Source organism: Accipiter gentilis, chromosome 4, assembly GCF_929443795.1.
Source record: "Accipiter gentilis chromosome 4, bAccGen1.1, whole genome shotgun sequence".
NCBI classification, from domain to species: Eukaryota; Metazoa; Chordata; class Aves; order Accipitriformes; family Accipitridae; genus Astur; species Astur gentilis.
In genome coordinates, this window is record NC_064883.1 from 32,723,583 (window position 1) to 32,746,282 (window position 22,700).

General features: G+C 38.4%; 1 protein-coding gene across 11 annotated transcripts in view; it reads right to left on the reverse strand.

Annotated features, from left to right (window-relative positions):
• The window catches only part of PARD3 (par-3 family cell polarity regulator), a 461,320-nt gene that overhangs the window by 296,623 nt on the left and 141,997 nt on the right, over window positions 1–22,700 (reverse strand). For all 11 annotated transcript variants that reach the window (XM_049798455.1, XM_049798452.1, XM_049798450.1 and 8 more), the window contains exon 3: window positions 8,155–8,335. In XM_049798455.1, coding sequence (XP_049654412.1) covers window positions 8,155–8,335 — 181 coding nt within the window. The remainder of the gene's footprint in view (window positions 1–8,154; window positions 8,336–22,700) is intronic.

A 22,700-nucleotide genomic window follows, 5' to 3' on the forward strand; every position in this document is an offset into this window, starting at 1 on the left:
AAAAGTATGAAATAAGGCAACGAATTAATGAAAAGTTATTTCTCATCCACTCCTTCATTTCTGTATCATCTTTCAGTCCTTTTCAGTGCATGAGAGAGTAAATAAAAAACAAACTAAAAAATAAGCCTATTCAACTAGCAGCCATCTGTCCCTGTTTCATCCCCCTCAAAAGAACATGTCAAAGACACAGAATTTAAAGCAACTTTTTCCCAGTGATCACCAAAAGAGATGATCTATCTCCAAAACACATCCCTGTCTGAAAAAAGAGTGTATGAGTGCACATGCTGCGAATGCAATAAGGAAGGGAGCAAGAAGATCCCTTGTGAATTAAGAACAAACGCAAGCAACAATGCTGTCACTGAAGTACAAGTTTAGCCTAATTAAGGATATACTTTAAGTATAATAACTTACAGCCTTGGGCTTGTGGTCAAAAATATCCACGGGGCAGAGGAGGGTACGCATGGGGCATGCACTAGCTGTTGCATTGAACACAGGGTAATCCTACAGAGAGTATGACACAGAGCCTCCAGCATCACAACACTCTTCACTAACTCTACAACACCCTTCATATAAGAACATCCTGCTTAGGACCAAGTGACTAATTAAGTACATTTGACAAACTCTACATCTGCTCCTGTTGGTAAATTGTCTGCAAGTCAGTTATGTCCGTAGTCCACACACACCCCACACACCTCCCAGACCAATGCTGTTGCCTCAAAGCAAAGCAAAACACAACCAGGATACAAGTTACTCTCGTGGACTGGTGGTTCTGGATATTAAGGATGCCTTGAAACATACTGGTTTATCACATTTCAGAATAAGTACCTATAAACACTGCACAAGGGTTTTAAAAACTGTTGGATAAAAAAAGTGTAATAGGTACATATGCCTCCATAAAGTAAAAAATTTCACAGGGTGGCTGTACCATGAAAAAGTATTCCCTACACATTTCAGATTCATGTTCTTTAGCCTTCACTGTGCTCCTCCTTGTTTGCTTACAATGAAATAACAAGAAATAGAGAAGTAATCAAGAAATTATCTATAGAGAGCTATTACACTTACTGATAAATGTGTGATCACAAACTCTTTCGACAAACAAATAGCGTTATCACAATGGGATTAAACCCATGATATCACAATACAACGGACTTGAGCAGCTACGCTGTAATGTTTGATTGGATAAAATGGCATAACATTTTTGTATACATAAAAATACTGTTCCCTTAGGGAAAAAGTTACCTTTCATTTAAAGAAGGGGAAAATAAAACCCAGCAATACCACCACCACCCACATGCCGATCAAAACATTCTCAGAATACAGCTGTGATTTCCATAATAGCTTCTTGTTCAAGTGATCATTAAATCTATTTAAGATGTCAAATTTAGACTAATATCCAAACCTGACTTGTTAAACTATTCAAATTCAATACTTCAGATCTTCATAACCCTTCCTTATTATCTCTCTTGTACTACATTCTGTAGCTATGGTACAAAATACCACCAGGTATCAGATACAATACTGTATTTTTATTATCGCCCATTATCAAAGATAGAAGCCCTCACCATATGGAATCACATCTTGAAATACCCCATGATAACTTAGGTTTCCCCTAGAGAATCCAGTAAATTCTAAAATTATTTATTGGTTTCAGGGATTTTTTTAATCCTACTAGAAGCTACAGTATTTTGCTTGATGGTATACTGAGAAGATTGAAGATATTAAAGGTTAATTTAGAAACGTAAGCAGTTTAAAATCCATTTGTTTTTACAAACGTGTCACGGCCTCATCAAAAACACATGGTTTTTAAACTGCTCAGCAATCCCAAATTAACAGCAGAGCACTACGCTTGGAGAAAACACCAACTGGAGATCACTCAAGTCAAAACTGTGCTATAGAAAGAACAAATATATCCTCATGGAAGAAAGCAGCACCTGGTACTGATTTTTTGATTCAATAACTCTGGCTTTAAAACAATCACATCCTTGATAGAGCTACAGGAATAAATGCAATAAGAATTCCTGAACGGCAAGAGCACCAGAAGGTAAGGAAACAGACTTTGCTAAATCTTCTACTTAAACTCTGATGCATGAGAAACCTTCCTTATTCAGCCGCCAACAGTTTGGTGCAAGCCTCAGTTCAAGGTTCTTTTCATATTATCCAACACGGTAAAGGAAATATCTGAGAACCTGGCAAGGAAGTAAAAGTGGGAATGATGGTTAGGAAATCTGGAATTTATTCCTGGAACTGCACTGCAACAATGGGCACCTGAACACCGGCTGGTCACTGACAAAAGTTCCTGACTAAGGAAACTCACTGTGGAAAGCAAACCTGACCCAAAGCTCAGTGGAGCTAGTGAAAAACCTCCCACTGACTTTAGCAAGCATTGCCTGTAAAGCCATAATCTTTCATTATAAACACGGATGACTTTCTCTACACTTTGCAAACAGCTATTTAACCCTAGAGGTAACTCCATCTGATAAAGCTCCAAACATATGGGGTGTTATGAACTCATCTTTCTCTTCCTCCCTTTTCTAATCTCTTGCTTCCTTAGTTCTTTGACATTTGAAAATTACTTTATTTCCATATATAATCCTGACTCACAGCTGAATTAGGAGTCAAAGAAATACAAACGAGAACGAAAAAGTTTCTAATGGCCATCTGTGGGAAAGAGTGCTGAAACCATCATCACTTTTGAAACCAGAACAAATATGAACTCACCTCTGCAGTTTTTTGCCAACATGCTAACATGCAATACTCCAAACCTTTAAACAAAGGAACTTAGAAATGTTAACAAATTAATGCTCAGAATATGCATTTGGGACTCTAGAAAAATACTTGTATCAAATCAGTGAAGTGCCATATTTAAAACAGCAATTTTAAAGTACTTGAAATTCACATGCTTATTTTTGTGCTCACACCTTTAACTGGTTTGCTTAGTATTGGATTTTTTTGAACACTCAAACTGTGAGATGCTAAGAAAAGACACATACATATTTACAACGGACACAAGAAGCGGCTCACCCATGGTTACCAAACAATCCAATGGCTTAGCCAGGAACAGGACACATCTGCCACCGCCAGCTGGTTGCCTTCCTACCTTATACCACAGAGCAGGACAGAGCTCAGCAGCACACAGAACAGACCTCTGAACCATTCCCACAAAGATTTGCTTGTAACATGAAGTGTAAAAAAATATTTTTTAGACTTACATGTTACAAAAAAATGGCTTTTTCCCAGGAAATGCCAACTGCCCTTCTCTTAGCTGACATGGAGAATGAGACAAAAAAAAAAAAAAAAAAAATACAGTTGAACACTTGGACCCTATCAGTTTTTATATTTTCTTAACTAAATAAACCAGCCCTTCCAATGCTTGGTCATAGTCTCCAAAGCATCTTACTCTTGTTACTCTCTTTCAGCTCTCTCCAACTTGTTTACAATTTCCCGAAGTCTGGCACTATAACAGGTCACTCCAGCTTAAGTTTTCCTGCTCGCAACTACTTCAGTGAGCCCATAACAGCATTTGCCTTTGATCTTTTGATGGAAGAGCATAATGCCCGGATGCCCTATAATAATGCACTAGAATGCCTAGATCCATCTTGCAGTACTGTGTAGTTAGCTGTTCACTAGTATTGCCTTGCAAACTACTTTCTTCTTTCTAGATGCAGTGACTGCACACATCTCACTGATTCCAAAGCAGTTTATAAATGTATGAAGTGAATGCTGAACTGAAACCTTGACATCCAAAGTGCTTGAAATTCCATCTTAGGTTTTTATGCAAACTCTATATTCCAGTTCAGAGTTATTAAAATACTGAATAGTCCTTAACCTAAGAGAGCCCTCAGGGACTATACTTGATACATCCTACTAATTTGCCAGTGAACTTCCAAAAACTACTCAGAAAGCAAAGAGAGATCCACAAATTCAAAGGCAAGCAAGGTCATTAACTTTAATATATCAATGAATTTCCAGTGAAAGTCTGCATGCGTGCTCTTACCCCTGAGGAATAAACTTGTACTTATTGCAGGGTAGGAACACACATGCACACAGGGAACCTTAGAGTAACAGCCATGCTGCTGGGTAAACAATGATGTGAAGCTGCCATAAGTACTTTGCTCCTCTGCACTTTTAGTGTATCTTCACAGCCAGCTGTGCATTCACTTCATAACATTCTCATCGAGATCTTTTTTTTTTCCCCACCATCCGCTTCTGTGACCAGAATATGAAACTGATGCCGAGAGTCCTACTAACATACATGAAACAGATCACTTGAGTAAATACATCACTGGAGTGCACCATTTCCAGCTAGCTCTCAGTAATTTCTTAGACTCCTCTGGCCAGCATTTCCAGGAGCTGCTCACCCTCCAGCCTTTAAGAAGAACCTTGCCATTACCCCATATCTCCTTTTTAAGGAGCTGACACCCCTACCAAAGACATCCTGAAAACAAAAGCAGTAGTCTTGTAAAAGGCACGGTCAGCTGATCTGTGTCACACTGGCACAAACTAGCACAATACTGAACTGTACTTGCACAATATGCTTGCACAACTGTCTGCTAACTATTTCACTAAGATCATTTACTTTTAAAAATAACTGCTTCAAGAAGCAAACACTTTAATTTTGTTAATGATATTTGAAGTCATAGAATTACATGGTAACTTCAGAGGTTGGACAAGATCTCTGGAGGTCATTTGGTCCACCCCCTCCCCCAAAACGGGACCAGCTAGATCAGGCTGCCCAGAGCCATGCTCAGACAAGTTCTGTCCATCTCCAAGGATGGAGATGCCATAATTTCACTGAGCAGCCTGTTTTGCTCTCAAGGTAAAAATTGTTTTCCTAATATCTAACTGGCATTTTCCTTGTTGCAACTTGTGTTTGTTGCCTCCAGCATCAATGTGCCCATGTGAGAAGAGCCTGGCTTCATCTTCTCGGTACCCTCCCATTAAAGGGCTAAAGAAAGAAGATCCCCCAGCCTCCTTACTCTTCTCGACTTTGGGCCAGGAAAAAAAGAAAAAGAAAAAAAAAAAAAAAAAAAATCAGTCCTCTAAACTCTCTTAATATATTTTCCAAATAATGTTATACACTAAAAATGCTTTTTTAACCGTAACTGCTGAAACAGAAAGACTTGTAACATAATCACACCAAGACCAAGAACTAAGACCACCCTTGACTATTTAACAGAACTAAAGACTTAAAAGGAAAACTAGACAAAGAGATGACCCTTTTCACAATATCTCATGTAGCTGGAAAGGGATTTTATTTACAATATTTAAATGCAGTACTGTGAAACAAACAACTTGGTTCACAGGCAGTGCACCCGCTGCTGAACTGTCACTGCCTGACATCCTGTCTTATCTGCCAAATTGCTCATTAGGTTTGGCAATTTTCACCTGCGCCTCCAGTTTATATTTCAGCAGGGAATAAACATCAGTCTGCTTTAACAATCTTCTGCAGTGAGCTTGCAACCTCTTCTCAGAAAGCACACAGGCACACACAAAAAATGCCTTGTGTACTGTATGCTTAGGAAAAAAAATGCAGCTCAACTGATGAAACACAAGAGGAAGTTTAACTTGGGTAACACAAAAGCAGTAAAAGAGAAAGAGCTAGATAAGAAACGTAAATAAATCAACTGCTTGTATCGAATTGTGTTTTCACATTGCAAAACAACATAGGAGGTACAGAGCCAGTCTCATTTTTGCTTCCACATTTAGATGGGAAGATTCAATTTGACACAACCCCCCCACGTGCAAAGCACAGGCTGTGTTTGTGCATGGGAAAAGAGGGAATCCAGATGAATATTACTTTTCCAGCTGGACCTGATCTAGCTAACCTTTCCCTTGCTGGGAGAAGAGCGACGGCGTGATCTATAAACAAACAAAAGGGGTAGCATGGCAACCAGAACAAAGAGACGAAAATCTCAGCAGGCCCTTAAGCCCCAGCCTACTGCGCTGAGATTCTGCCTCTGAAAAGAGGCTGCTCCGTACCCCTCGGGTGCAGGTGAGCGGTAGCAGAATGGCACAAAGCTACGCTTCCGCGAGTGAACTGCTGAGAAACAGAGCCCAGCTTGTGAGCAAAAAGCACCAGAGATGTAAAACAAAATGTCTAAAATGCTATAAACCAATTTCAGATGGAATACTGTTTTTCATTTGTTAGAAGTAAAATATTCACCGCCAACCCTGCAATTAGCTAGAAAATTACAATAATTACAGCAATTTTGTATCCCATCTCCAATCCAATTAATAGATATATGACCTTGTCAACATGTAATAATCAGGATCTGCATCTACCACAAAACTGGATGGGTTTTATTTGCTGAATAGAACTTACACAGTAAGAAGATAATTATTTGAAATACTGAGAATACCATTTGTATGCTATGCTTCACTTCACAAGTTATAAAGGAAATACAATAGGGATATTATTTCCATTTTCAATGTATATTTAAATGAAATTCTTGAAATAGGTATGTTTAATATGAGATGATATTACTGGACTGGGATTCTAAGCCTGTGGTTTGGAACATTTAAAAACAAAATATATTTAATTGTCAACATAAAAAAAAGGAATTAGCTAGATAAGAGAACATACCTGATTTGTGATAACATATTTATGACAAATTGTTTCATAAATTTTATTTTTGCGCACTTTTATAAAAAGTATCAGAAGAGCTATAATTCTTACCAACAGTTTTGAAAGTCTTCTGCATTTCTATAGACCTTTGTATTGTAGGTTCTCAAAGCACTTTTTGGTCATTTTAGCAATCAATGAAGAACTAGCTAAGTATTCTATGTATTTTCCAGAATAACACTGAAGATAATATATCATCGAATGTATCATTGAATTTTATCTGCACTATATGATTTTGATGCACTAACATCAATGTATCATATAATACACCAGATAAGCACACTAAGGAGAAAATGTGTATGTATTTGCCTGCTCTAACCCCCGCTAAATTGAGAACCCAGGAGGACAGCTTTTTGGCTTATGCATGGAAATGAGATATGCATTTAGCTGTGGCATACGCTACTGACAGCAAAATGGAAGGGTCCTGAAATTCCAGGATACTTCTTTATTCTGCCATTAATCCTTTCCCTAATTTAATTCTGTGTTGTAATGAAGCATAGTTAGAGCTTCAAAGGATACACGTTCAAGTGTAAGCTAATTGTTAAATGTTGTTCCCTTACTTTTATAGAAAACACTCTGGTACAAAACCCCTCAAACTTAATAGTGTGGTAACTTTTCCATTTGCATTTTACCTGATTACTTAAACACAGATTTTATCCATTAAGAGAACACCTACAGAAAAGTAATCTCTCGGGAATTACAAATAATTGTTTAAAACACTGTAAAATATCAAAGGACTGACTGATACTAACCACTGCTAAGAATTTTCTGGAGTGGAGTTACTACTTCAAAAGATCAGTGAGCAAAATGATAGACACTACACCTAAGAGGGCACGATGCTTTATCCAACATTGTCTTGTTTGCTTGATACTTTTAACAACAATGAAAATGACACAGTAAATTTTGTTGCGTGATTTTTCTTCTTAGTAAGCTGAAATGTTCAAAGATCCTGCCTGAGCAAGAAACGTGATATATAATTCCTGCTTCATGGTTTTGTAAAAAATGTTCCCCATGTTGAAATAAACAAAATAAAGGGATGTTCCTGGCTATCAGTTCTGCTTTTTAAAGAAGTGTATTTTTGCAACACAGTAAATGCACGTATCGGCAGGTGTTTTTATGGAAAGGACACAAGCATAGCCTAGCAACATTGACAGGTTCGGTAGAAAGTGCTCTTATCTTTAGTTCCTTTTCACCCTTTTCTTCATTAAATGGAACAAAACCGGAAAACTGAAAATTACACTGTTCAGCAACTGCATTTGGAAATTTTGCTGTGATTTCAGTGTGAGGACAATTTTAAACTGACAGCACAGAAGGAGCTTATTGCTCCTAAAATCAGTTTATAAATAATTTATTAAAACAGAAAGGTTTGTTTACTTGCATGCAACAAGCATTTACACAGTTTCTCACTTCCGATCAGCTTTCGATAAGGACAGATAATGAATCATTTTAGCAGCAGCATGAATAGGTAACAGCACTTGGCATCCTCGTAAATTAAGATGAAACACGTCAAGATACCGAGGACATTTACTTACTTGCACGAAGGACTGAAGGAGTGACTTCAATTTCACTTGTCGCTTGGTAAGGCTGAAAGGCCGATGCTGAATTGGAGCCAAGCTCACTGCCAAAAATCTCCGGGCTTTGCGTGCCTGTCGAGCTGGCGCTGGTGCCATCACCTCCATGGTGTGGATCTTGCTCATCAAACACAGCTACAAGCTGCAAATGACAATTTAATCTACTATTAAAAAAAAAAATCTTTCAGCAACATCAAAGTGCCATTGCAGAACAGCATTTCATCATTTCTTCCCACCAAGGAGCAAGAAATGTCTATCAGCAGAGACTCAGATCAATGCCTAGATCACAACATCATCAGCCCAAGGAAAGGCTGCCATTAATTGGATAGTACAAAGGGTCAACAGCTCTGGAGGGACATGAAACCCATCACTGCAAGCCACAGAATGAACAGCACCAAGTCAGGAATGGAAGGGTTGCACCTTCCTTGGCAAACCACTTCATTTTACCCAGCAATGCAGAGAACTATCCCAGTGCCGATCAATGGCTGTGCACTGGAATTTATCACTTGTGTATTGACACCTCTATATGCATCATTACTACAAACTTAAATCATGAGCAAAACCACTTTTTTACAGAATAAAAACACACAATAAGAAATTACGTTAATACACATTGAAAGCTATAGACAAAATACAAAGCCACCTGGAAGTGTTATAATCACCACAAGTTATCATCTATTAATCTGTCACCTATTAATATATTATCTATTAATATAATTTAAGTTAGGGGCTTCCCTTGTAAAATTTCTTTTGTCAAAGTTACAGAGATACTTCTGTATTTGTTTGCAATCAACTTCTCCAAGTCAAGCCTAAGAACTCAATTTGAAACTTAGCCAAGTCACTAATTTAATGAAGATTTACTAAATCTGTGTTCACTGTTGCAAGGGAAATAGGAAAAACATCATGGTGTTTTTTGGTAAATCTGAGATACTTTTTCCACTGTAAATAAATGCTTTCATTTGAAATAACTAATTTATCCCAATTTATCTTTGGTGACCTAGTGAAAGAGAAAAGGCCAGCTCTTATACACATTTGATTTTAGAACTTAATTTTCAAGATGGGTAAAAACGTTTTATGGGTAACAGCATTCTGCAGCCTATAAATTAATCTATAATGTAATAGTTGAAAGACATTTCCAAGAAAGCATTAAATTCTTCTGTCCAAATTGGTAGGGTAAATGGAGCAAATCAACTTAAACCTATGCTGATCTCTGCAAATTGTTTATTTTTTTTAGAACAACACTTAAAACTTCGTATAACCTAAAGGAATCGGAGACGTCATTTTCTTTTTTTCCTTTTTTTTTTTAAGTGAATTTGACATCATCTCGTCCTTCAGATTTTAATATTAGTCCCTTTATTCAAATCTAACTTACACAAACATCAGTAAAAAAAATTTAAACCGCAACTGTAAGCCCAAGAGGAAACCATTTGGGAATTCAGCTTTTCAAAGTACCTTCAGGCATTAACTTTTTTTTAACACATAGTTTTGAAACTGCAGAGAGTAGCAAACTTCTGCCAGTAATTCCATACCAAATACAAGTTTAGGCTCTGGCATTGGCATGCACAAAAGAGAAGGAATGAACTGGTAATGGGTAAAAAGCCCATGCTCTCCAGTGGTATTTGAAAGGCAGGGAGCAGAAGGAAAACGAGGCTGCAATTGCAGACAGCTAGAATGTGTTTTTAACATACAATTCATTATTTTGTGCTTGAGAAGTCTATACAAAAAAAGAGACGTGACAACACCTAAAATGTCAGTAGCTCAAGAGTATTGGAAATTTAATTTTCTAACACATTGTGAAATACCAATGCTTACAAAAATTGAAGCATATTTCTCAAATGAAGCACACTTTACTCATAACACTTTTACTATGTTTTATAACAAGCTAATTACCAATCTCCATTAACTGAAAATAAATTAATCCACAAGTGAAGATGTGTAAGGTATTAGAACAAAACACAAACAATTATTTAAGAATTCTAGGCATGAAATATCAAATCTTTTATCTCCTTTGCATGGCATGTATCAAGATAAATCCCCAAATGACATTCTGTTCCTTTGAGGCTGGTTGAAAAATATTACTCAATGTATGCTGCTGCAAGTATTTTTTTATATATATATATATGTAAAAAGGTACGTGCATATAAATCTCTATATATGTATGTTCTACTTTAAGTTGCCTCCAGCTTTTTGCCTATTCCAGACAGTCTACAACCTATGACTTCAGAACATCTAAAAACCATGTTTCTCATTTCAAAGCTTAGCTTTTGATCTTACGTACTTTTGCAGTTATTCACCGTTTTGACAGCATCAAACCTTCAAAAGGCTTCAGTTCCATTAAAAAGCATACCAAGTTGTAAAATTTTTGCATACAACATGTGAAGAAACACAAGCCATGTTAGTCTTCTCCATATCTAATTAGTGTTATGAATGCAGGTTAGGAAGTTCATTGTAAAACAATGTTACAAAGGTACACTCATTCCTCATAATGAACTAGAAAGTGTTTGGGACTGGAAGACTTAACATGAATAAACAGTGTTGAATCTTGATTTCCAGAGCTTGGTATGCCACTCTGCAGATGATGAGCTCATAGGAAACAAGGACAGCCAAAACATCTTCCACTGTATTCTGATATCAAGAATTCATTTCTGATTTGTCCAACGCATTTTATTTAATTAAAGGAAATTCTTCGACGAAAGGAATTATACTTCTGTATCTCTGGAAGCCCAGAAATCACACCTCAACTACCATCTTTGCAGGAACAAGAAACAAAACAAAAAAAATCTGAAGAGACACCTTACAGCTACTTAGAAAGAAGCTGTAATAGGTCACTGGACCTACAAAGAATCCTTTGCCACAGGAATCCAAAGCAGTAAACACTGCTCTATGCCAGGGAAACAAATGGCCTGTCAGTGAGATGCCAGTCTTGTTTAAAGGCCAAAGAGATGTTTTTAATTTGGCAAAGCGTGGAATGCAGATTACTAGACCAGCTTTTATCAGCCTTAAAGTCAATGGTAAATCTATGGTATTTTGCTAGGCTTCAAATATCAGATTTACAAAGAGAGTAGAAAACAAAGATGACTATCTTTCCTGGAAGTAACATAATCTTTACTGTAGGGAGACTGCCTCCATGTTGTCCTTTTTTGGGTTTTTTTTAAGTAAGAAATAAATTACTGAAATTACCATAACCGTGCACAGAGCCAGTTTTCAAATGCAAGGAACTGCACGCTCCTTTCCAGAACCACTCTATGATTACTTCCAATACCCGACATGAGCTGTGCCTCCTGTTTCCTGTCCTTCAGTTTTAGATCTCATCACTTGCAGTGAGAGAAACTCACCATACCATCCATTCTTACACAGAAGGGATCAGCAGAAGGGCTGAACAAACCATAACAATACACGAAGAAAGAAGAAAACAGCTTAGCTGTTCAATATTAGAACAATACTAGCTCTTTAAAAGATATTCCACAAAAATTCAGTAAAAATTGGAGCCATTTGGCTTATTTAAATCCCTTTTCTAAAGAAAAAAAAAAAGAGAGAACCAAAGACCAAATATCAACAATAGCAATAAAATATTATTAGTAAGTAGTAAAGTAATAAATAAATAATAATAGTAGTAGTTATAATAAGTTATATCCACCCCCCATTCCATGGGACCTGAGCTTGAATGCATTGAAGATGTGGAAATATGGTAAAATAGGTTACAGCAGTTTTAGTTACCCAGGGTAACAGGACACACTATTTGCATTTTCCAATCATTGAACAAAAAATCTGAAAATGGGAAGTAAAATCATGTAGCAACAAATCACTTTGTCTTCCCATAACAAATTTATTAAATGATAGGCTTAATTTAGACTGGCATGTTTACATTTTCAATTATAATAAGGCAAAAATAATAGAAATGAGGTTTCAATACAGATCCACATCCTTCATCAATGTAAGCCAGCACAGGAAGAATCCTCAGCTTGAACAAGATAAGAATTTTGTCCCCAGTGTAAGCATATATTAGTTTTTCAAGAAAAATGAAGTTCCAGATATTCAGTAGCACTTTCAAATATAAAGACAGCAGCAGCTTTGTTCAGATCACAACTTATGGAAATGTTCATTCCATTTCATCAATGGAATTAGAGTAAGTCATCGAAAGGCTAATATGCATGAACTAAAATACTCTCAATTTTTAAACTCCAGCACAAGAAACGTAAGTAAACTTATACGAATTATCAACAAAAGATACAACTTTTTTTAAAAAAAACAACAACATTCAGTGTGACCAACAGCAATACAAAGAACTGCAGTAAAACTCAACAATTACCCCAGTGGTAAAAAGCAAACTTTTGATCTTTAGTATATTTTAAGAGAAGGGTTTTTTTATTGCTACCATCATCCTCCGAAGACCAAAAAAAATACAGGAGTATGGTTTAAAAACCAGCCACTAACTTGACTCTCTTCTCTTTTGACTCCTAAAGATTCTTTCTACAGCAAACAGAAAAAGAAGGGGGAGCAACATAATTCAATTCTTTTTGCTAAATATACTAGCTTCCCCAAGCAAATGGCTTACAAAGAAATGATTCTACAGCCTGAGATACCAAAACAAAGTTTTACTGAGACGCCTTTGGCTTTCAGATAGGAGGAAGGCATTCCAGCAGATCACTGCATTCAGCCCTCTATAGCACATCTGACCAACTTCCCACAGCACTATGTTGTACAGAATTAATTACACTCCAACTTTCAGTTCTTTCTGAAAGAGATACCAGGATGAGCTTCTCTATTGCTCTGTCTGGGAATTAACATATCATACTAACCAGGTTATATTTGCTTAAATAAATAAAAAGCAAGAAGACCAATTTATTTTAATATTGACACAGCAGCAGCAGTCTGCATTCCAACATTAATTATTACAATTTCCATCTATTCTAAGGTAATTAAAAATTAGTAAACACATATGCATTCTTAATTAATAGATTAGATTAAGTACTTGAATGTTAATTAACTGGATTAAAAAACTATTCGCACTAGCAACGGTTGTTTACATTTTCATTAAGTACTAAGACCATATAAAACAATTCATCACTATCAAATGGTGCAATCGGGTTATCTCTCTCTAGCACAAAACCAGAAATCCTCCACTTCACAGAAACCCATAAAGCTAGAAATTTTTCCTGTATTTTTCCCCCACTATGACAAGTAAGATGTCAAAAAGATCACTTGAATTTTCCATATTCCTAAGTATCTGTCCAAAATTTGGTAACTCTTTTGTAATATTTATTGAAGAATCTGATACTGCCTCATGTGTAGGCACCAGTAATGATTTCAGACTTATTTTAACATCAGTTAGGATTACACAGCTCTATTCTCATGCTAGAAAGATAGCAAGTGATCCTCTGGTTTTCGCATCCTCTGTACTTCTTGTCCACTCTTTTTAACTCAGAATGAAACTGAAATCACTTATCTTTTTTAATGATTAGGAGCCATTTTAAATATCTGGTTTCTTCTCACCAGAAGGACACTTATCAGATAATTTCATACAAGGACATTCCCAATTTGTTCCGCTGTTCAGTGACCAATTGCTCAGTAGCTGATCTGTTGAGCAACCAGAAGTGTCTCGATTCCCCTGGCTGAACCATGCCCTTCCCCTCCTGGACCATACAACAACTTCCAGATGTGGTCTTCTCTTTCACAGCTGCTGTAGTCTTCTGGCATGAATGCTGCACGTCTCCTGCAGGATGGCCATTTGTGTACGAAACTGCCTTTCACACAAGTGACTATTTTTGTGCTTCCAGCAGAATAGTGAGCACAGCTCTTCTGTAGCAGCTCCAAGTGACAGAGCAGCTCAACGCCCACCTCTGGTGAGGCACCCACATTGGCAAGGATTCTGATTCTCAGTTTATGTTTAATAACTGAACTAAGTAACTTTTTCACAGGAGACTTTGGTCCTTGAAGACAGAGATTTTGATGGTCCAAATGAGATTCTAAAATCTAAATTAGCCTTGCCAACATATCTCCACCTAAAATAGCTGCTTCGAGCATTTTCTTTAAAACCTGATGCCAGAGGGTTAAGCCCAGCCCTGTCCTGCAGTCCCAACGTATAGGTCTCTGTCTGCACACACTTTCTGACAGCCACCTGATGATCTGCTGATATGAGAGACTTCAATCACTCTCAGAGCACTGCCATACACTTTCAGACATGTGCAGCAAGTATCTGGAAAGAGGACATGGAGGAGGCTGGCAGAAAATTTAAAACATGAGCATCACTGGCATCCTTTCCTCAGCAAAAAACTTTTCCAGTTTTAAACAAGCCTGTACAATGCACCTGCATAGCAACCACAGAACTGATTACACACATCCTCTGCAATGAGCACAACCAAAGTAAACTGCAAGAGAATATGAGCAGATTTATAGGGTTGGCAAAAAACATGTGTACACAAAGCAGTCTGCGTATTACTCAGTCCATGTTACAATGCAGAACTACAGAGTATTTGTTTAATATGGCCCAGCAGTAAATCAAGTTTCAGCTACATGGCACCTCAGACTCCAAAATATCCTGAAATATAAGTCGCTTGTGAATGAACAGACAAGTATAAGAGGGAAAAAAAACCATAAATTTGGGAAAATAATTAGCACAGGAGTAGTCAATTATAATTCAGATATGAAATAGACTAAATATGAAATCAATTTGTAGGCTTTCTGATGACTGAACTGACTTTACTAGCCTCATGGCAGACCCAAATTCTTATTATTCCTTGAGCTTCACTTTTCTACATGGCTCATTAAAAACCCATTTAATATAACTACTGTTTCAATGAACCAGTAAGAGGAAATACAGGGGGAAAAAAATGGACATTTTCACAAATAATGCAATACTGCCCACAGATACCAAAAAAAAAAAAAAAATCAGTTAGCAAAAATAGCAGCATCTAAGAAGCATTCTGTGCTGTATGTGCAACCTGAGTGTCCCCTCAACAGACTTACAGATCACCCAGCATTTTAAAAGGAGAAAAGGGGCAAGCACAGTTTCAATTTTAGACAAACTGTAACACAGAAAACAAACCTTTATAATTTCAAGAAAATCTTTACCTGTCCTAATTAATCAGCTTCAGTCATGAAGCCAGAACTAGCTTTTCATAACAACTTTTCAAAGTAATGTAGCTAGAAGGCAGCCAAACAACCAATAGTCTCGTAATAACTTTACTGCGTTACTGCTTTGGAAGAATAAGGACATATTAAGGGTCACATTCTACTACCAAATTAACACTTTGTATTAGATCTTCTGTGGATTATACAGAAGTGTAAGCTCACATGGAATCACAGAATAACCTGAACTGGAAGGCACCTCTGGAGATCATCTAGTCCAAGACCCTGTTCAAACCAGGGTCAGTGAGAGGAGGTTGCTCAGGGCCACATCTAGCTGTGTTTTGAATAACCCCAAGGATGGACACTCCACAACCTCTCTAGGCAATCTCTCCAAGTGTTTGACCACTCCTGGTTTTAAGATTCCCCTCCCCAACCCCCATATCAAGTTGAAATTTCCCTTTTTGCAACTTGTGCCTGTTGTCCCTCACACTACTACGGTGCACCTCAGAGAAAAGTAGCTCCATCTTTGCCACACCTGATAGAGGGCAGCTATACCAAGAATGCTGTGCCCTAGGCAACCGCACAGCCATAAAGCACCCCTGAAGGCCTCCCTTTCCCTGTGATGGTCTCCACACCCCCTAATTCACCGTGGCGGCCTCTGGCTGGGCCATCACAGTAATGTCTTGCTTGTACTGAGGAGGCCAAAATACTCCAGAAGAATAGAGAAATAAAATAGTCACTTCTCAACCTGCCGGCTACAGGCTCACTCATATAGCCCAGGATGGAGCCAGTCATCTTCACCACACGGACACACTGCTGACTCACGTTCATCAGGTTGTCCACCAGGCCTGTTCCTACCCGGGCAGTGGGTCCCCAGCCCACACTGACGTGTGGGGTTATTCCAGCCCTTATGCAGGACTCTGCATTTGCCTTTGCTGCACATAATCTGTCCCCTCAAAACCCCATGATATAAAATAACCACTGGTGGAAAATATATCATACATGTCTTCGAAAGTCATTCTCAAATCTGCTGACTAAGTAAACACTCTTCACTTTCGAAGCTCAACATAACATAGCAAGTTAAATCACATATGCAAGATAAGAACTCATCTATTGATTCAAAGGACACTTTAATTTTACAGGTAGTTTAAAAATTTTCTGCTTTCATGATTCTTTAAATCTAAGAAACAATTCTGAAGTAAATATACAAGCTTTTTATTAAAACATTGCTTTTGATTATTCATTTCCTACGGCACTTTGATCTGAGAAATTCTAGGACCAATATTAAATTGCAATCTAATTTTCTCCCAGTAGGAATTAAATGCAGTTTTAGGTACTATCCTGTAATTTCCCAGACTTTTAAATATATTTAAAATATAGTTAAGACTTTAAAATATTTAAAACGTATTAGTTTAATATTACATACATTTTAAAGACTTTTTCTCCCTTCTCCCCTCTATTGGTGAGCAACAGACTAAAAGCAAGCATGACTATGGCACCCTGGAAAGTAGTTTGTGTAGGTTCTGTCTGAATTGGTCTCTACCTGACCTCCACGGGTGAAGTCAGGCTGAGGTTTAGACCAAGAAAGAAGACAATAACTGAGCAATGTTAAAAGTATTACGAGGGCTATTAGAGGTAGCTGCCACTGAGCTACCTGTCAGGTTGGCTGGATTTGCTTTTTCATGACCTCAGACCTTGAACACACCAGGCATACCACTTCTGCATAAGGTACTGAACGAGACTCGAGCCGCCAGCCCACGTGTGCGGCCCAACGATCACAGGTACATACAGAGCAGTGTTGTCGTTTAGGCCCAGCCGGTAACAAAGCACCACGAAGCTGCTCACTCACTGCTCCCCCCGCTCACCCCAGTGCGATGAGGAGGAGAAAATATAAAGAAAAACTCGTAGATCGACACAAGGACAGGGAGGGATCACTCACCACTTGTGGTCACAGGCAGAAGACAGGCTCAACTTGGGGAAAGAACAAAATCAATTTAATTTACTGCCAATCAAATCAAAACAAGGATAATGGGAAGTAAAATCAAATCTTAAAAACACCCACCCCACCCTCCTTCCCAGTTCAACACCACTCCCGGTTTTCTCTACCTATCCACCCAGCGGCACAGGCAGGCGGGGAATGGGGTTTGGGGTCAGTTCCTCACACGCTGTCTCTGCCGTTCCTTCCTCCTCAGGGGGAGGAGAACTCCTCAGCCGTCTCCTGCTCCACCGTAGGGTCCCTCCCACAGGAAACAGTCCTTCACAAACTTCTCCAATGTGAATCCTTCCCACGGGCTGCAGGTGGGCATCTGCTCCCCCGCTCCCCTCCCTGGGCTGGGGGGGCAGCCTGCCGTCTCACCACGGGCTGCAGGGGCATCCCCTCCTACAGTGCACCTCTGCACGCTCCTTCACTGACCTTACTGCCTACATAAGGGGTTTCTCTCACATTCCCATCTCCTCCCCTGCTGCAGGTTCCCCTTCTTAACTCTGTTCTCCCAGAGGTGCTACTGCCATCACCGATGGGGTCGGCCTGGGCCAGAGGTGGGTCCAGTTTGGAGCCGGGGAAGCTTCCAGCAGCTCCCCACAGGAGCCACCCCTGCAGGCCCCTCCACCGCTACCAAAACCCCACCACGCAAACCCAAAACAAGCACCCACAAACTGATTATCCTGCAAAGTCCTTCTAACCTGCTCACCCGGCCAAACCTACTGCATGGGCACAGCAAGTCCAACACCAGAGCTGGATCTTGGACTTTATCAGCAGCTAACTTCCATGGCCAAAGAAAACATCTACATTTGTCACCTCCTACAGGCAGACAACCCAGCAGCCCTGTCCTACATGGCCAAAAAGCATTGCTGGCAGAAAGAAAAGTAGAAGCAGTCTACATATCGTGAACCTTACAGACACAGGGAGAAGGACATAATTGCCAGGAGGTGGGTTTCTTTTTGGTAGGGCATACTCACCTGGGCCAGGAACAGGTAGAAGCTCCAGTTCCTTACATTAACTCATGCTCTTGAGTGCTGTATATCTGCTGCTAACTTTAACCACACTAAGGAAGGCTCCACCAGCAGTATGAATTAGCTACTGATCCCAGCCTTCTCAATGGAGATAATGACTGAATGCATTAATCAGCACTGGTACCCACAGCTGTTAAGCTACACCCTGGCAAAAGAGTGGGCAGTGCCATCGCTGCACTCTGATCTCTAGGAGGATGGGATCAGCCGTGCAAAATCCAAAAAAAGCAGAAACACTGCAGATGCATCTCACTGCAAAAGTGGTTTGATTAAGATTATGGGGTAAGAGATTCCAGAGCTTGCAACTAAACACAAAACTACTGCTAATATGAGAGTGCAAGAATAGAGAAGAACATCCTGATTTCTTTTAAACAATCTTTTTTTCTTGGATGCTTCTCAGCAAAAATGAAGATATTACACTTAAGAGAGAAGTTTGCTTTCCTCAGTTGCTACAGTCGCTCCACACAGCAGGTACCAAAATGCTTAATTCCATGCTCATTTGGGCTATGATAACAGCTGGGGAAAATATCTCTGTCCTAAATTAGAAAGTTTTTCAATCATAGGTTTTTTTATCATGGCATTTTTTTAATGGGTTGTTCCTTCACTGACTCTTCCTTTGAAAGCATATAGAGTATAATGCTACCCTGTTATTTCCTTAAATCCTCAATTTATACCGAAAAGATTTCTTCCAAAATCCCTTTGTAAAAACAGCCCTCTTGTTCAAGGCTAAGGACATACTCTGCAAAATTACCACAATATATGATTTACCATGGTATCTCCTTACCTCATTTTGAAAAGAAATAGGAAGAAAATATAACTATCCTGGCTTTAAAGAGGTGCGTAGAGAAAACATGGTATCAGAAGAGGGAATGCTATGCTTGGAAACTAACAGGGACACATCTGAGCACATGAATAAGCCAATTTCATCTCCTTTTTTGATCCCACAGCATAAAGGAATGTATGCAAACCAGACTGAGGACAATGTTGTTAATATTACTTTAGAAGCAATTTTACATTTTTACAGTGCACTATAAAAGTCTGCCTCCTTTTCTGAGAGGACAAGGCTCAAAAAGCTACCCTGACTGTTCTCCATGCAGCTGAGCTTGTGTCTATGGGATGACTCTGCAGGTCAGCAGATTTCCAAGTCAACAGCACGGACAATACAGGAGTTCGGTATTTTATTTCTGCCACAGAGGTCAGCAGTTAAGCAGTGACGCTATGCAGTAAGTAATCCAGACACTGGGTTATTAGAGGGGCTGGTGTCACACAGCAAGATATATTGCTGAAATAAAGATGTATTAAATCTTAACAGTTGTCTCGTCTGTCATTGGGAGCCGCAGCCCTTGAGTACCAAGAAAAAAATGGTTTCAGAAACTTCCAAAAGGACTAGGCTTTCCATTCCTCAGTTACAGCATCAAAACAGCAGTATTTAAAATCTAAGATTTTAATTTCAGCTGAGGTACAAAAAGGTACCTAGTTAGTTAAAGCACAGGCCAATCTTTGCAAGCTTATTAAACTTCAAGAAAATAGATTTTGTAAAATACAGCTCTTCATTTTAGATAGTGTGTGCTGTTCTGTGTAATTTGCATGCAAAAGCCAGGAGAATGTGATTAAAAATACCCATCTAGAGACACAGATGAAAAACTTCAAACATTTTCTGATTCCCTTCTGTTCCACTCATTATTTCAATACCTCACTACAACAAAGGAATAGATAACACTTGTCCTTGACATTAGCCTAAATTATCTTCAGTGTGCAATACAATACCTATTAAATTAGGCTTATTTTAAATCAACGTCAAGGTCTGTTCAAAAGATAAAACTCTATGTACCTTTTGCTTTTCGTATAACACTTGCTTGTTTCCCCCCAAGAAACTTTTCAGAGGTCTTAATAACAGCGAGATGGGGATTTATTTATTTATTTATTAACTAACTTCATTGTCTAGTATTAAAAACTTCAAAGAGAGAGACATTTACCTCTGGCACTTTAAAACAACAATAACAATATTCTTCATTTTGTGCATAATGGCAAAAATAATCAGCACATTAGGCAATAATTCATGCCTCACCTTCTTTAAAAAAGGCTCTAAAAAATCTGAAGTGCAAACGAGTGATTGTTCCCTTGTGACTAAAATGTTTTATTATTTTAAAATTTAACAATAGAGAAAACAATGCAACTTAACTTGCAGTCCATTAGGACTATACTTACAAAACAAAGAATAAGAGGTAATAGTCCAACAGCACCAGTCTGATGGCAAGCAACATGTACCAGGAGATCCTTGGAGGTTGTCCTCTCCTGTGACAACCTCCAGGCACCCAAATTACTACGTGAATCTATGCCAGATAAGGAGCTCTGGTCTTAAGTGAAAGACACCCATTAGATAACATCTGATAGTCTAGAAAGGGAGAGGAACCCAAAACTGCCACACCACAGTTCTTCCTAAACAACTTTAGGTTTTCTACAACCACGAGGATTATAGTGATCTCTGTATGAATTAAAAATAGCCTGGTGCATCCACATCCAGATGGATATCCATCTACCATGCAACGTAATCTGCTAGGAGGAGACAGGGCTGGTGTTTATGTCCCACAAAACGCCAAAGTTACACAACACAGTAACCGAGCCCCAGGGACTTTCAATAAAACCTAGGCTCCCAATGCCAAAACCATTTTCAAAATGATCTGGAGTCACATTTTCAACAATAATTTGGCAGATATGGTTGCAGAAAGGCATCTCACTTATTTTCCTCCCATAAAATCATTAGAAATCAGATGCCATGATATTTTTGAAACTCTATTTTTAAAAGCTGCTTGGTGACTTTTCAAATCGGACCTCTAAATGATTATGAAAACAAACACAAACGTGGAGAAAAAAAAAAAAAGGCAGCAGGAAGGAGTGAAGAGTAAGTAGGGAGGAACTCAGAAGGAAACTAGCTAACTAATATCATCACATCCATCTTCAAAACACATTCACTGGAAGTGAAGTGCTTTTGCTTCTGTGAAATGCAGGACTGAACAGCAAAGGAGATCACTGATATTACTCTAATGATGGTTTGCATCTGTCCGTGATTCTTGACTACTCGGCACTGAAGCCTCCACTTCCTTGCAGCGCTCTCTCTTTACATAGGGATGCAGCACTCAAGCATTATAACCAAACAGACAGGAACATAATTAGAGACTTTTGATGGAATTATACTCCTAAATCATTTAGTGTGAAAGCTTCAAAGAGTCCAGCCTTATTTTCAGAACTTGTTTTGAAAATTAATTCCCTAAATTGCTGTGGAAAGTGGGGCCGATGCACCTATATCACCTTGATGAATCCGAAAAACATTTTTTAAAAAGAAACACTCAAAAGAGAAATTACGTTTGTATGCACAATCATTTCAAGCTACCGAACTTGGGAACACACTATCATTCTTCCATTTTACCTTGACTCACCCCATAACCATGAATGCATTTTCCAACACATAATATAAATGTCACCCAGGCAGGGGAAGGAGGTACATGCATTGCCAAAACCAATCAGCTTCAATCTGTGGACAAGGACTGCACTGAAAACTTTGAAACAGATCCCTTCCATCTTGCAGATGTCCTCATTCCTCCATGTCTCTTCTGGGTTGATCTAGCCTTTTTGTTTGTCCTCTTTTCTCTCCTAGAAAAATTAAGGTTATAAGTAGCTGGCACTCCATACCAGGGCAGCAGGCCTGTCTGTTTGAAGTGTCTATATTATATTTCATAGTGAATTCAAATATTGTTGTAAGGTTATTAAAATCATTCATGATTTTATCTGTGCCAAATGGATCATTACACTGTCAACACTTATCTTCATTATGCAAAAATATGCAGAACTTAACATCTTTTGTTGAGCTGGCAAAACAGTATATTCAGTAGTAACTCTATTTTTTATTAAATTTTCCACAAGGTTAAAGTGTGTGTAGAATCTGATTACCAATGGCTCCATTCAGAAACATCACACAAAACAAGCTGTTTGACTTGTGCAGCAAGAGAATATTTATTTTAAACCGACAAACAAATAAATTCTTCTGAGTAGTGCTCACTGAACTAATGGTGTTCTGATTCATTTAGTTTCCTTTAATTTTTACTATTTTATATTCCAAAAAGCCCCAAATCTTTCAGAACCCCACATTCTCTTTCAAACACCCTTAAAAATATAAAGAATGGAAGTCTCTGAGGGCCCATTACAAAGAAAAGTTGCTTTTCTTTTTCAATTGCTGGGAGAGGAACGGCTATCTAAGTCCTTGAAAAACAGCACGTGTTTGGGAGGACTTTGTTGCTGAATTTCATTCCCTGGTAAATTACACAGAAAAATACAATCAAAGCAAATCAAAGAAGCACTTGCTCTGCTTCTACACTTACAGCATAGTTAGATATTTCATTAAGTTAAAGTCCATTTGAGTAAGATTTGGTGAT